This window comes from Pteropus vampyrus, unplaced genomic scaffold (assembly GCF_000151845.1).
Source record: "Pteropus vampyrus isolate Shadow unplaced genomic scaffold, Pvam_2.0 Scaffold193, whole genome shotgun sequence".
NCBI lineage: Eukaryota > Metazoa > Chordata > Mammalia > Chiroptera > Pteropodidae > Pteropus > Pteropus vampyrus.
Window position 1 is genome coordinate 431,520 of NW_011888974.1, and position 15,604 is coordinate 447,123.

At 50.0% G+C, this 15,604-nt stretch overlaps 1 protein-coding gene and 1 pseudogene across 1 annotated transcript in view; both read right to left on the reverse strand.

The window, feature by feature from the left end:
• GTF2IRD1 (GTF2I repeat domain containing 1) overlaps nt 1–15,604 on the reverse strand; it is an 86,861-nt gene that overhangs the window by 6,062 nt on the left and 65,195 nt on the right. Inside the window, exons 23-24 of the mRNA XM_023537492.1 lie at nt 1,398–1,475; nt 1,075–1,210 (exon numbers count right to left, since the gene is read on the reverse strand). Coding sequence (XP_023393260.1) covers nt 1,075–1,210; nt 1,398–1,475 — 214 coding nt within the window. The remainder of the gene's footprint in view (nt 1–1,074; nt 1,211–1,397; nt 1,476–15,604) is intronic.
• LOC111746577 lies at nt 5,125–5,240 on the reverse strand (annotated as a pseudogene).

Sequence of the window (15,604 nt, forward strand, 5' to 3'; positions counted from 1 at the left end):
CTAGAGAGAGTTTAAAAGTCAACACACACACCATTTCAAAAAACCTAATTAGCAAAACTAAAACTCTAATACCCAATGCTTATAATGAAACAAGTACCATTACATGTGCCTAGTGCAAAGATTTGTTAAATGTGCACACCTAGAATTGACAAATGAGGACTTGATGTCTGCTTAAAATCCACACTTGTGTTAGAAAAAATTAAATACTTAAGTACTTATGGATGAAATGATATATCTTAGATTTGTTTCAAAGTACTAAAAATATCAAGTGAGTATGTGAAGTAGATAAAATAAGATGAGCGAAATACTGGTAATCACAGAACCTGGCTTTGGGTTACACGTGGGCCAGCACGTCATTCTTTCTGTTTTTGTGTACGTTTGAAAATTGGTTCCAAAATAAAAAGTGAAAAAGACAACAGCACAAACCACAAGCAGAGTCTCTTCCCGTTACTCTCAAAATGAAACTCTAACTTATGTCAGGCCTGCCCACCTCTCCCCGCAACCAGAAGCCTCCCCAACCTACTTGCTCACACTCCTGGCCCTCTGGTCTTCCTATTGGTCCCCAGTCACAGGGCTGCTCCCGCTGCCTGGAAAGCTTTCCCTCGAATGTTTGTCTCCTTTTGACATTCAAGTCTCAGCTAAAACACCCCCTCTTCAAGGGACTTTCCTGTTCACTGGTCCAGAGAGGCCCTGGCCTCCCACTTCCTAACCCCAGCACTCCTGGTCACGCTACTACATTTTCTTCTTTTTCTCATTCTCTGAAATTTTTTTTTAAAAAAATTTACTGTTATGTCTCTTCTGCTACAATGTAAAATGGAGATAATAATACTAAATTTGCCACAAATAAAATGTAATGTATGCAGACCACCTGGTACATTAATCTGGAAAGGGTCATATCAATTGTAATGATTATCAGCTCTCCCATCCTACGTTCTGCCTTGGCACCCTGAATGCCTTCAGCACAGGGCCTAGCATCGCCTGACTCTCATCTATTCCATGTCCATCCCCCTCAACAGACTCTGAGCCCCCTGACAGTGGGAGCAGACTCCTTGCTTTGGAGTCAAGGCTAAGCGCCTGTTGGGTAGACAGGCATCAGCATTAACAAGCTCTTGGATGTGGGCCATGGCCTCTGCCACACAGCCCAGACCTAAAGGAGCAGAAATGCTGAACACTGTCTTTGCCCTGAGCACCACAGACTGGGGCTCTTTCCCTGTTCTCAGACAGGGGGAATGAGGGATCAGTTTCCATCAACCACAGCCTGAGAAACTTTGTCCCCAGGGAGCTGGCAGGCCAGCTGGGGGCAACTGGAGGCCAGGCTGGCTGCAGAGGGAGGAGGGGCCAACCAGGAAGGCTGGCCCCAGAGACCTTGCCCCATGGGCCCTGCCCTCCGCACTGACCGTATTTCTCATTGAAGAGTTCCTTCACCTGCTCCCTCAGGATCACCTTTTCCCCGAGTCTGTTGGCATCATCTTCATCTACAAGAGGAAGACAAGGGGGAGTGAGGGTCAGCACAGGCTAGGCCACTGTCCTTGACTCTCACCTGCTAGAACAGTATCTCTAGGCCCTACCTACTCCCCTGCAGCCTGTTTCTGGCCTCAGCTGTCTGTCTGCATATCCATCCATCCATCCATCCATCCCGAATTCTCTGAACAGCTCCCCAAGCACAGGCCCCATGTTGCACATGAAGCATCCTTAGGAGAGGGAGGCAGGGCCCTTCCCTCAAGGAACTCACAGCCTAGGGTAGCACAGTTACAGTGCCCACTCAAAAGTATAACAGGAGACATGGGGCATGAATCAGGGTGCTCACCCCATCTGTGTAAGTCTGGGGAGGCCCCCTGGGAGAACAGGATATCTTAAGTGGTCTCTTGGAAGGCAGGTTTGTGATAGATGGGCTGGGGCTGGGAAAAGATACCCAGGTAGGACTGGCCCATGCACAGCAGCAAAGGGTGAAAGGTCACAGCATGATGGATGTGGCTGACGCACAGGGCGGTGCCAGGGGAGGCCCAGCAGCAGGTGCTAGTGTGACTGAGCTGGGCTAGCAGGCACTCACCCTGGCTGCCTAGCAGACCGAGAGCTCCAGGCCTGTGACAGGGAGACAGAGAGCTCTGGGTGTGGGGGCTGCACACTCTCCCTGCCCATTGTCCAGGGCAGCCCTCTGTGGGCACCAGCTGCTTGGACCTGTGCTCCCCTCACCCCTCTCCTCAGCCTAGAGGAGTGGCTGGGGTCAGGGGAGTCCCAGAGACAGGGCCTGGGCTGGGGGCTGTGGGGAGAGGGAGAGGCAAGGGAAGTGGCTGGGATGGAACAGGTCCTGGGGACAGAGCAGCCCGTGGGCTTGTGGCCTGGTGTAGGGAGGGAGCTGGAGTTCCAAGAAGGGCACTTTGCACCATGACATGGAAACCACACTGGCTGGCATCTAGGGTGGGGGTGGAGCTGGACACAGGCAGGGAGCCAGGGCCTGGGAGATAAGGGGAAGAACAGACAGAATGGGACTGTGGAGAAAAACTCCGGTTTAATCTGGAAAATCGCACAGAACTGAGTTCTACTTAGGAGGCCAACTCGGGGACTGTGTCTCCCAGGCAGGGGCTCTGTGCCTCTGTGTCTATTGCTCCTTCTTGCATATCGCATCCCAACCAGAAGGCCTAGCCCTCCCCATGTACCTACTGCCAGGGAGGAGACCCCATTCCCAGTCTGGGGGCTGCCCCTCAGAGCAGAGACCTTCCGGCATTGCCCGATGCCCCCTCCTCCCAGCGCTCTTTCACCCACTGCCCTGGGCCTGCCGATTCCCACGGTCCCTAGTCTAGTTCCTTTCATGGCCACATTCCTGACTATGGAATCTAGATCTGCCATGTCTCAAAGTTCCAGCACCTCCCTTTTCAACCACAGTTAACCTGAGACACTGCAAACATCAGGCATCCCAGTTCTCCTCCTCCTCCTATGTCCCCATTTCAGGGAGTAATGGCCCTAATTCAGCTGCACCAAGACCCCAAACTAAGTATTCCTCATGGCCCCTCCAGATGGTTTTCAGGGCCCTAGACATGGCAAGAATCGACCTGACCCTTCTCCAGGTCCCAGGCAGACTACTATGACAGAGTTCTGGGCCCAAGGGCCATCTAGAGTCTGCAGGGAGGTGGTGGACACTTTCCACCTAACCCCTTGCTACCTAGGATTCCTCTGGCAGCCAGGATTCTGCACAGGCACTGCATCACTATACAGGACAGGGAAAGGAGGGCCCGGATTCACACTAACGTATGCCAGATACTCTGCTGGCTGCTTTCCCGGACACAATCATGGCTACCTCTCACCACAGCCGAGGACAGAGGCTGAGGATCAGAAAGGTTAAGTAATTTGCCCGAGGTCACACAGCTGCTAAAGTGCCAGAAATACTCTATCTGACCACAAAGCCCTGTTCTTTCACTCCACTATGAACCCTGGATTTCCTAAAGACTCTATTTCTTCATCTGTGAAAAGAAGAGTTGATTGTTAAGGTGTTTCCTCTAAATCTCTTGTTTTATCAGCTCATAGCTCTAGGTCTACCTCCTCTTGAGCCCAGGACAGGGCCAGACTTCATCGGTTGACAAAGCCTGCCGGATTGAAAGGAAGTGGACAGCATTCAAAAGATAAGCCCAATAAGCTGTGGTTGCAGATGTTGCTGGACACAGCTGTCTCTGTGCACACATGTATGCCTGAGTGGGTATTTCTTACATACCCACCCTACCTCCCCCTTGAGGCTCTTGTTGCCATGTGGGTGGAGAGACCAAGACAAGGCAGCCTTGCCTTGGGAGAGGCGATGCCAGGCCCCAGAAGGACACAGAACTTGGAGTCAGAAACCTGGGCTACTGGGTCATGTGACGTCAGCACTCAGGATTTCTGCTCACTGCTCATTTGCCCCCTGAACAAATATTTCATAAGCACAATCCCACTTGGATGTGGTGATGTTCCTGGGCACTTAGCAGAGAACAGAAAACAGCCCTAGCCTGCGTCAGCAGTGGTGAGGAAAGCTCAGTGACCCACCACCAGGCTTAAACACTGTTACTGAAGGGGCTGTGGGAGCACATGGGGATGCAACCCAGCCAGGGATCAGGGAGCATTTCCCAGGGGAGGTGTCCGCTGTGTGGCCTCATCCGCACACTGGGGCTCCAGGCATCCTGTGGGCGCTCAACATGTTAAGACGTGAAAACTTTCTCCTCTCCTTCCAAGTCCTGCCTGGTTTGAGGGGGAGAGCACCCCCAAATCAGGCTGCAGCTGACAGGTAGTTACACCATGGTGCAGCCAACAGGAGGAACACTAGGGTGCTAGGCGGTAAACTAGAAATGGTGAGAACAGTTAAATGTCAGGAGAGTAAGACTCAGGCTGCCTCGGGGACGGTGGTGACACTGGGAGGTGTCCTGAACACCTCTGGAGTATGGTGGGGGGCTAGATGTCTGTTGATAATACTGAGAATAATCACAGTTGCTGTTATGTACCAAACACATACTACATAAGACTGTGCCTGGCCCGCAACGCGTCATCACTAGGTTCTCCTGGCTCAGCATCAGGCTTCAGAAAAGATGCCTCTTGGCTTCTCCCCACCTCTTTGTTTTTATTTAATTTGGAGGAAGTTCCATTTCTCTTAAAGGATCAAATGAATCAGGCTGGGTAGGTTCTGGTAGGGGCTGGAGGGGAGAGTGCCTCTGTCCCTCTGGGAACTCAGAGGAAACAGGAGGCAGCTCCTTGGGCTCTATGGGCAAAGGAGTGACCCACTTTCTGGGGGGAACCCAAACCAGAGGTGAAGAAGCCTTGCTGTGACCCTGTTCTAGGCTCATCCTGCCCAGCTCTGTGCAAGGGAGAGGGCAACTTGCCAATCCCAACATGTTGCGGCTCGGAGGTGCCCAGAACAGAGCTGGTCTCCCCTCCCCTGATGTAAATTGTGGCTGCTGTCCATGGCTGATGCAGCTTGCCCCGGCATCCTGGTTACTCCTGGGGCGGAAGCTGTTGCGGGGTGCTATGTTCCATAGTCTAAAGGCTAGTTGTTACTGTTCTGAACCCTGAGTCAGCAAACCTCTTCTTGGGGGATCTTCCTGAGCTCCCCTGAACCCAGGTTGGCTGTAAAAGACACCAATTTAAAATTTTTTTTTTTTTTTTTTACACCTACGGCACCAGGTCTTCCTAGGTGGTCTCCCATCCAAGTACTAACCAGGCCTGACCCTGCTTAGCTTCCGAGATCAGACATTGGGCTTGTTCAGGGCAGCATGGCTGTAGACTAAAAGATACCAATTTTTGCAAGCATTTCAGAAAGCCCTTCATCTGGAAACGTCATAGTTAGGGTTCGATGCAGAGTGTGTGTGTGTGTCCTTAATGTGTACCTGCTTGAATGCCTGCATACCGCGGGGAGGAAGAGGGCTCCCAGGACAGTGACAGGGACGGTCCCTGGCCCAGCAGACTGCAAGGCAATCTTGATTGTAACACTAATGCTCTGTGGAATTTCGAAAATCACTCAACCGCCTGTTGGGAGGACCCAATAATATCGCATAAAAAAATCTGAAGTCTCACGCCATCAAAGTCAAGTTGTTGATGTCATTGAGGCATTATCCTGTAGCCTCAGGAAATTAAATTGTATACGAGACTCTTCCAGATACTGGAAGTTGATTCTTTTAATACCCTGGGTTTGTTATACCCACTTTAGGTAGAGCATTTTCTAAAACGCATCGAGTACCCTTTCCTTATTAAGCACACCTTGGGAGAGATTACCCTCATGATCTGTCCCCCAGTGCCATCCAGAAAGTGCTGCCGGACCTACCCCGCAGTAGTGACCTGTGCCCCACTGCCTCTGCCCCATCCATCCTGCGGGCACTTCTTCCTCTTCCTGATCATCTCCCCTCTCTCACCACTGTCTGCCCCAGCAGTTCTCATCTTGTCCTTTCTAATCTGCTGTTAGCCTGAGGATTAAACAAATTTTGCCTGGAGAAAGAAAGCAACCAAGCTTATTAAATCACAGCCATCCTAGCTAGGTACACAATTTTAAGCCAATGAGCTCAGCCTGATGCCTGGGGTGGCCCCACAGCCCTCTCCTGGGGCAAAGTACAAGAACCCTGAATAGCCTGGCCTTTTTCTGCTTAGCTGAGTTTGAGGTCTGTAGCTCAGATTGATGACTGTAGGCTGATAATCATGATCATAAACACAGAGGCACAGAAGCATCCAGCAGCGAGGGAAGGACTGTTTAAGAGGCGAGAAACTGAGATCTGTCCAGAAGGGTGGAATGAATATTCCTCCTCTCCTCTCTGCTAGGCCTGGGCTGGCATCAAGCAGCCCCAAGTGGACCTGGCCCTCCAGAGAACAGAGGGCAGATATCTGCAGATGCTCCACCCAGCAGGGAGCTGGGGCCACTCGGGTTGGGGACAAGCCATATCCCTCCCTTAGGCCTGAAGCTTGTACAACAGACCTTCCTTCCCTGGCACCAGACCGTCACAAGAATAAGAAGATGCACTTGGATTCACCTTTTAACCCTTTCTGGGCCTGCAGGTAGGTGCAGCAGGAATTGGCATCTCTGTTTTACAGATGGAGAAACTAAGACTCAGAGAGGGGATGGCTATGCTGCAGTGGGGTAGAGGCCCTTGCCCAGGCCTGTGATCTCACGTACCCAAGAGAAACTTTTGTACACATGCAAAAGGAAACATGTTCAAGGGCGCTAACAGCAAGACCATGGAAGCAACAAAAATCGGCCTAAGACAGGAGGAAGATGAGTTCATGGTGGTACAGCCACTTGATGGATTATGGACCAGCGAAAACAAACAAGCTACAGCTACACATTTCGCATTATGCTACATAAGGTTAAGTGACAGAAGTCCCAGACTTGATACAATAGGATACCCTGGTTATAAAAGTAAAAAACACGGAAATGAAACAATTTTGGTTTAGGCAAATGTCATATGCAATAAAACCATTTAAAAAATCGACCTGTGAAAAATGACTATGTCATGGGGGAAAACAGCCATAAAAGACATTTTGGGGAATTTGAATATAGACTGTGTATTAGATGAGAGGGAGCTATTAAGTTTCATAAGTGTTATAATAGTACTGTGGCTATGTAAAAGAATAGCATTGTTCTGAGGAGACACGTGTTGAAATATTTAGTCATGAAGAGTCAAGGTGTCTGCAGCTTACTTCAAATGGAGAAAGAGACAGAGAGACAGAAATAAATGGGGTGGGGGAGATGGAAGGACGTGGAAGGGAAACATGACAAAATGTTAAGAATGAATGAATCCAGAGAAAGGATATACAGGCAGTCATTACACTATTCTTTCTTTTTTTTTCCCCTGCAGTTTTAAAATTCTGCAGGCAAAAATTATGAGAATGACATACACAACATTCAGGATATTTGTTCTGGGGAGAGAGGAAGACAGGATGAGAGAGCACGTGGCCAGGTGTACATTATTGATACTGTTCTAATTCTTAGATGGGTGCTGGGTTCATGGGTGTTCATGTAGCATATATTAACAAGTGAGCAGACAAATATAAGGGAATACAAATGAAAGAATAAAAACAAATGAATACTAAGTGCAATGTGGTATTCTGGACTGGATTCTGGAACATAAAAAAGACCAGTGGAAAAACTGATGAGATCTAAAAAAGTCTGTAGTTTAGTTAATTGAATTGCACCAATCCATATTAATTTCTTAGTTTTGACAAACACACTGTGGTTATGTAAGATATTAACATCCCATATGGGTCAAACAGTATTTGGAAATTCTATACTATCTTTGTAATTATTTGTAAATTAAAAATTATTTCAAAGTTAAAAGTTATAGCAATTAATTGATTATTACATGCAAGATCAATGGCAGAGCAATTGATGTGATCAGTGCATGAGGTCTACTGAGAAGGGGGAGAGGGGGAAGAAAGTAAGCCTTTTCCCCCAGTTCATTCAGGCCAGGCTCTGTGCCTCCATCTCCCTTCCCTACGGATGGGTAGGCCACAGCTTGTGCTCTGTGCTCCTCCCTGGACCCCAGCTGTCTGGCCTCCAGCTGCACACAAGGGGCTGGACAATGGCTGACAGGAGGTTCTGGCTGGGGCCTCCCCTGTTGGAACTACCAGGCTCTTCCATTGCCCCCTCAGCTGCCAACACAAGGATGCAAATCCCACATCTGCTGATTACATGCCCACTGAAAGACTGACTACATGCCCACTGAAGATTGTGCCTGGCCATTTATACAGTGATGCCTTCTACTCTTCATGACAAGCGTGACTACTAGGTGTTGTGTTCCCCATTTTATAGATAAGAAAGCTGAGGCGCAGAGAAGTCAAGTTGCCTGCCCAAAGCCACCAAGGACCAGTCTGCAATTGGTGGCACTAGGAATTGAACCCAGGTCTTTCTGACCTCTAGGTACTGCTTTCCTGTTTGAGAACAGCCCAGCACCTTCTGGGTGGGCTGTCTAACAAATTCTCCTTCAGCCCTATGCTTGTGTCTACAAGCCAGGCTGGGCCAAGCAGGTACCTGGTTTTCTCATGGGGGTTCTATACTGGACAGACAATCCTGAGTCCAGCCACATGCATGGCCCTTCCCAAGGGAAAATGCCTCCTTCCCTTCCCTCTCCCTTCCTTCACGGTCTCAGCTACACAGCTGACTGGGCCAGGGACAGCACTGACCCAAGGCCGGCCAAGGCCCAGGCAGAACTGTGGCCACACTGGCCGGGCACAGAATGCCATGCACTTAGCATGATAAGCAGGACATCGGCGCCTCTCTTGGGAAAGGTGGACAGATTTGGGCAGCTGACCATACAGGCTAGAGCAGAAAGGATGCACACACTCCTACATCACCTGGCTGACTCTGAAGACATATCCTCATGCTATGCAGCAGTAGCAGCAGCCAATGCTACAGCCAACAAAAGAATGGACACTCCCTGGGGGCTGAGGCTGTGGTCTGTTTTTAGCTATCCGTTCACGATTATAGCCCCAGCACCTACAATAATGTCCGACACATTATAGGTGCCCAATAAATGTAAGGGAAATCAAGCTCTTATGTACCAGGCACTGTTCTTAGATCTTTGCATGGATTCATTCACTTAATCCTTCCAACAATCTTATGAGGCTATATCTATGAGTATCTCCATTTCACAGATGAGGAAACTGAGGCTCAGAGGCAGCGGCCTGCCCCAGGTTACACAGTGAGTGAGATGAGGAGCCGGGATTTATCCCTGACTCCTAATCACCTCATAGTACAGCCTCTCTCTGTCCTTGTTGCAAGGTGTCCAAAACCCAGGCTTATAATCATGCTGACTGCTTATTAGGGCCTTGTTTCCACATGTGGGGAAGGGAGGAGCAGATCCTCCTACTTTGTTCACACTGTAGCTCATTCCTTCTCCACTTGCAACCCTCAAACCCACAAGCACCCTGTATTCTGCACATCCCCAAATGGCCTCTATGTGTCCCAACCTGTTTCTCCTCCCTCTCTTCTCATGGGTCCCTGGTCCCACTCTCCCACGTGGGTGCTCAAGAAAGACACTGTGGCTGTCTCTAACCCCTGATGGGCTGAGTAGTGGCCCCAAACGTGTCTACGTCCTAATCCCCGGGGCCTGTGACTACGTTTCTTTATATGGCAGAAAGGACTTTGCTAGTATGATTCAGTTGAGGATCTCGGGATGGGAAGATTATCCTGGATGATTCAAGTGAGCTTTAAATATAACGTAAGAGTCCACTAAAGGAAGCAAGGTCAAAAGCAGGAGATGGGACAACAGAAGCAAAGATTGGAATGATGTGCTTTGAAGATGGAGGAGAGGCCTCTAGAAGCTGGAAAAGCCAAGAAAATGACTCCTTCTTACAGCCTACAGAAGGAACCTATCCTACTGATGCCCTGGCTTTAGCCCTGCAAGATTCATTTTGGACTTGTGACCTCTCCAAACGTAAGGGAATAAATCTGTATTGCTTTAAGCCACTAGTTTAGGTAATTTGTTACAGCAGCCACAGAAAACTAATACAAACTCCCTGTGTCTCCTCGCTTCCATCTACAAATCCAGGTGGTCACCACGATGGGTCACTTTCCCGGAGAAACTTCACACAGGTCCAGCCCAAGGATAAGTTAGGCCTTGTCTCCACTGAGGCAAGAACTTCTCACCTGGCCTCCCTGAATCCATTCTCTGAGCTGCAAGCCACGTTGCTCTTTCTAAACAGTCTATCTGACTATGTCATTCCCTTACTTAAAGCCTGCTGAGGACCCTTTGTTGTCCACAAGGCAAATCCATCTTTCTCCTCCTGGCAAACAAGACCTTTTGCTGATACTATTCTTTTTTGTTTTCCACCTATATAATATGTTCTGCCTGCCATTCCCCAGGCCACCACCTGAGAGGTCGTGGGAAATGTGCTATTTCATGGAACAGATAATGGAAATTTGGGGCCCTCTATGTCATGGAATATGAAGAGAGAACCTCCTTTTCCTGCCTCGCCTTATGTGGCATCTATAATCCTGCACTGAGGGGTGGGGGAAGAGGTGGGCTGCAACTATGAAGGGATATTTTTCTTTGTGCCCAAGACAGGATCCTTCTAAAAAGCCATCACTGCTCAGGGCCTGACCCCAACCACCCCGCAAGATGCTCAGGCAAGTCCCTGGGCTCTGGAATCCTCATGGCCACAAGGAGAGAAGGCTCTCCCCCAAGGAGAAATGGGGTTTTACACCGGCTGCAGGATACCGCCCACCTCACCAGTTTCTCCTTATCTTCCTGACCCATGATGCTGAAGGCACTAGGACCCCTGCTCTGACTTGACTCACTCCCGGTGATCTCATTCTGCTTTTGGGCTTTAAATACCAATGATATGCTTGTGATTCCCCAAGTTATACAGTTATACCTCATGCCTGGACTGCTTACCTTAACCCTCGATTTGTGCACTAAACTGCTACTGGATGACACCCCTGACTTAACATGCCGCAGACTGAATGCCTGACATTCCAGCCCTCTGTTGGTTCCTCCTGCATCATCCCCATCTCAGCTACAGGCACTTTCGTCCTTCCAGCTCAGCTCAAATCCCCGAAGTCAAATTTGACTCCTCTCTCTCACAGCCACATCAGCAAGTTCCGTTGGCTTTAGCTACAAAATATACCTGGAGCCAATGACTCACCACTGGGTCTCACCTCCTTCCATTTCTCCTTGTTTCCACCCTGTTTGTCCTCACCCATAGGCCAGAGGGATCCCGTTAAATCCTAAACTGCATTCTTTCTTCTGCTCACAAGCCTGAGCTGATTCCTAGCTCACTTGAAACAAAAGGCAGCAGTCTTATCCAGCCCCACACAATCTGCATTCTCCCCCCACTTCTACCCCATCTCCTACCACATGCCCACTGCCTTCCTCCAATACCTTGGCAGGTGATCTCCCGGCCTTTGTAGTTTCTGTTCTTTATGCCTACACTGCTTTTCTTGTCCTCCCACCCCCTGCCCCCAGCTCACTACCGCCCCTTTCAGGCTTTTACTCAAAGGCCCTTCCTGGACACACCTCTCTAATATTGTAACCTCCTAAAATAAACACAACCTCTCCCATCTACTTCTCTGCTTCTCTTTAGGGCTCACATCTAACTTGCTTTATGCTTCACACTTTGTTTATTGTCTGCATCCACACCAGAATGCAAGCTCCATGAGGCAGGGTGTTGTTTTTTTTAAATTGGTGTTGATCAAAAAGCCCAGCCCAGTACCTGGTCTCATAAACATCCTGGAACTGTTCATGAACCAAGTAACTGCACCTGAGCCCTAAAAGCATCAAAGCCCCTCTGTGGGCTATGTTATCCTGGTCCCCAGGCCGGGGACCTGTAGAGGGTTAGGGCTGCAAGTCTCCATCCTCCATCCCCCACCTCTTACCATGAAGCCTATTTGTCACCAGACCCCTCCCCAGGAGGTTGGAGAGGTGGAATCTACCCCAGTAAACCACATGTACTGAGCCATACTTAGTGCCCCGCCCCCACGCCTCCACTTTGTGGCTCAAAGACGCATTTATCAGCTAGCGAGAGCTTCTGTTCAGCACACAGTGCCTGGTGGCCCCTCGAGCTGATTTGATTCCAGCACAAATAAAGGCAATGGTTGTTCCTGTCAGCTTGGGTGGTCCCAGCTGGGGAAATAGTTTCAGTGAGGTCTTCTGGAATGTTGCAGAAGAGTCAGAAGCCCCCCACTGCTCCCTTCTGGGGTTTGCTGAGGCCCCTGTCAAAAACTGCTGGGAACCTTTAGGTCCTCCGCCCCCAACCAACCAAACAGCGGCAGGATGGGGCTGTAATCAGCCAGCTGAGCCCCCACCGACTGGGAAATAGGCGGGGACTCCTGACATCACATCGTTCCATCGCCCACCGTGCCGCCTCGCCTGGAAGAAAGGAGGCAGCAGGCCAATTTTGGGACTGGCATCCAGGCGTCTGTCTGCCCACAAAGGCCTCCAAGCCCCGCCCAGCAGATGCCAGCTCATCCCAGGAAGGCAGAAGGAAGATCATTACTGGAGCCTAATTAACAAAGAAAAGTAGAGATAATTAAGTGGAGAAACATGTGGCTGGCACTGGAATTGTGATATCTTTAGAAACTTGAGAAAGGATGGTTTTATTTTCAGCTCTCAAGAACCTGACAGGGTTAGGAGGGTGGCGAGTGAGTGGAAAAGGCCGAGAGGGCCGAGGAGTGTGTGCCTGGGGGTGGGGAAATGACCCTCAGGTCAGTGGGTGGTGGAAGGCGGGCAGGCCTGCTCCCTGTGACCTCAAGGCCCAGAGACAATAAGTTAATTTGTCTGAGATCATAGACAGTAAGTTAACTTACCCAAGATTACAGACAGTTAACTTATCTAAGATCGCACAGTTCAGAAGTGGTGGAACCAGTTTCTGAAGGGGTAGAGGGGACCTGTTCCTGCTCTTGTTTAGCTTCCCCCTCCCCCAAACATCCTCTGCTGAGGTCAACACCACCCTGACATCCAGATCCAGCTCAGAGCCTCTTTTCCAAGCCCACTCCCACTAAATGACAGTAATAGGAGAGGCATGAGGACTATGCAAGTTGACTAAACATTAAAGTAGGCTGTATTCAGAGCCTGCTGCTACATGCTGCTAGACACGGGAACCTAGCTGATGCCAGACCACAGGAAACCTACAGAAAGATTCCTGCTGAGATCACTAACTACCACCCCACACACCTTTAAAGCTGCATACCCACCCCATGAAAGGAAACAAACAAAAACTCAATTCCTCGAGCATGGGGGTCTCATTCTCTGGCTTTGAGAGGAGACCACGTCTCTCTCTGTGGAGCATTATTCCTTCTCTAATAAGCTTTCCTTTGTCTCTAACTCTGGTGTGCTCTTGAATTCTTTCCTGCATGGAGCCAAAGACCCTCTCCTGCATCAACAGGAGACTCCACAGGAGAGATCCAGCAGGAGCCCCAATGGGATCAGTGACAAGAGGTGCCACCCCATTTGGGGCTAGGGGTTTTCCTTATTTGTATCTTCCCCCCAAACAGGGTAATAGCCCTTCACTTGGCAGTCCCTTCACCAACGGCTGAGCTTCTTGAACTGGGCTTCAGGCAACCCTGTAGGGTGTGGAGTGAGTGAAGCAGAATCGTCTATTTCCCTCAGCAGAATGTAATTTAACATACACGGTAGTTCCTTAAATTAGAACTAAAGAAGAGTTTACAAAATAGACTATGTGAGGACTTCCTAGACAAGGATGGGGCTGGCCAAGAACTTGGGCCCTGGCCCTTGGGGGTGCTCCGGCAACGGCTGCAGAGACATCAGCAGAAGAGCTTGCCAAGGCCGAGTTTGCAGAGTCTAGTCTGTGCTGCAAGCCAGGCCTCCCAGGCCCTCCACGCTCCAGCCTGGCCAGCCTCTACTTCACCAACTCCTGTTCTCGACAGGCCTTTCGTTCTCCTTGCCCTTGCCTTGGCTATGCGCCCCAGGAAGGCCTTGGCATGGGACTTTTCCATTTTACAAGTAGGGAAACTGAGGCCCAGGCAGGCAACCCTGACTTACTGGAGTCAGACAGGAAGTCAGCGGCTCTGCTGTGTCTCTGGGGTCCAGAGCCCCTGCTTTAGGGTGGGAACGGTGTGGAGAGGGGCCTGGCTGCTCACCTGAAAGTTCCCTCAAGCTGGCAGGGAACCAAAAGGAGAGGAAGCTGGGGCAGGGCAGTGGGGCTTGTCACTCTGGTTATCATTTGGTTCCCAAGCCCAAGAGATGCTGTGGGGAAGTTTGGAGCTGGGCAGCAGAGGGAAGCGATTCAGTGGGGTTGACGGGGAGCCCTCCCTCTGTACCCTCCCCTCCCTGGTTCCGAAGGGCCTGGGCTCTCACTTCCCAGGCAGGTGGGTAATACACAAACCAAAGGTATGCCAGCTGGGAAAGCCTTTCTCTCCTCTCCTGCAGGGCACCCTGCGGGAAGCATCCTCTCAAGTGACTGTAATGTAGGGAGAAGAATTAAAATGTTAATCAAGTCACAATCAGAGACTGCAGTATGCTGATCAACCCTGCAGCCAGGCCAGGAGGACACCTGCAGAACAAAGGAAGATTTCTGCTGGGATCCCTAACAACCCATTCCCCACACCTGTGAAGAGGAATTAGGAACCGAGAATCATTCTCTATGGTTCAAACCATGGGAAACCTATGGATTAAAGGCTGGGAGCTGCCAGCAGGCCTTTCCCTCTACATAGTCTTACCTTTTCATGCCACATGTTCTTCCCCTTTCTCACTGTATGTCCATATCAAAGGAAATGGGAACTAAAGAATGACATATACACTGAATTCCCTGAATACTCAGGGTCCCTCTCATGCCCCTCTGTCTCTCTCACTGTCCTCATCTGTATTGTCTGTCTCTCTCAGTGCCTTTACTCTGGTCTCTCATTGTTTCTCTCACTGTCCCTCTCACTCTGCCTCTGAGAGGAGACCACAGTGTTATCCCTTTTCTAATAAACTCTCCTTTTGACTCTAACTTTGGCGTGTGTGTTGAATTCTTTTTACACTCTCCGCCAAAGGACCCTCTTCTCTTGATACAGGGCTTGCCCCCCTCCCCACTTGGGGAAATCTGCCCTGCCCTGCATCAATTGGATGCTAACTCTCTGCTCAACTGCCTCTAGTAACAAGGAATTTCCTACCTAACAAGGCTTTTTCTTAAAGCCACTGCTCTTTGAGAACAGTTCTAGAATGTCTTTTATTTTTTTGATCCCTCTCGTGTTGCCCAGAACTCTGCTCTCTCTTATACCTCTTCTAACTGGCAAATTCCTCCACACCCTCCCTCTGTTCCTTCACAGGCTCTTTTCCTTCAAGGTCCCTTGTAGGCCAGTGTACTCTGGGCTCTGCCCTGGGCCCTCCTCTGCTAGCTTGGCATTCCTGGTTATGCAACTGCCACTTCACACCGACCATGCCAGCCCCATTGCCACCCTGCTGGCTCTAAGTACCATTCGGGTCCTGCCAACTGCACATTTGGCCCTGGATGTCTCACAGGCCTGCAGACCAAGCCTTGGGCTTGGGTACCACACTCACCCTTAAGAAACCTGCTTTCCCTCCTGCCTCACTCTGCCGTGACCTCTAGGTCCTAACTCCACCCATCTCTGGGTCCTGCAGCCCACTGCTTGGCTTCACTGCCCCAGTTTTGCCTTAAACAATCCACCCATGGTGGGTGGAAATGTGGTTACCATGGTAACCGT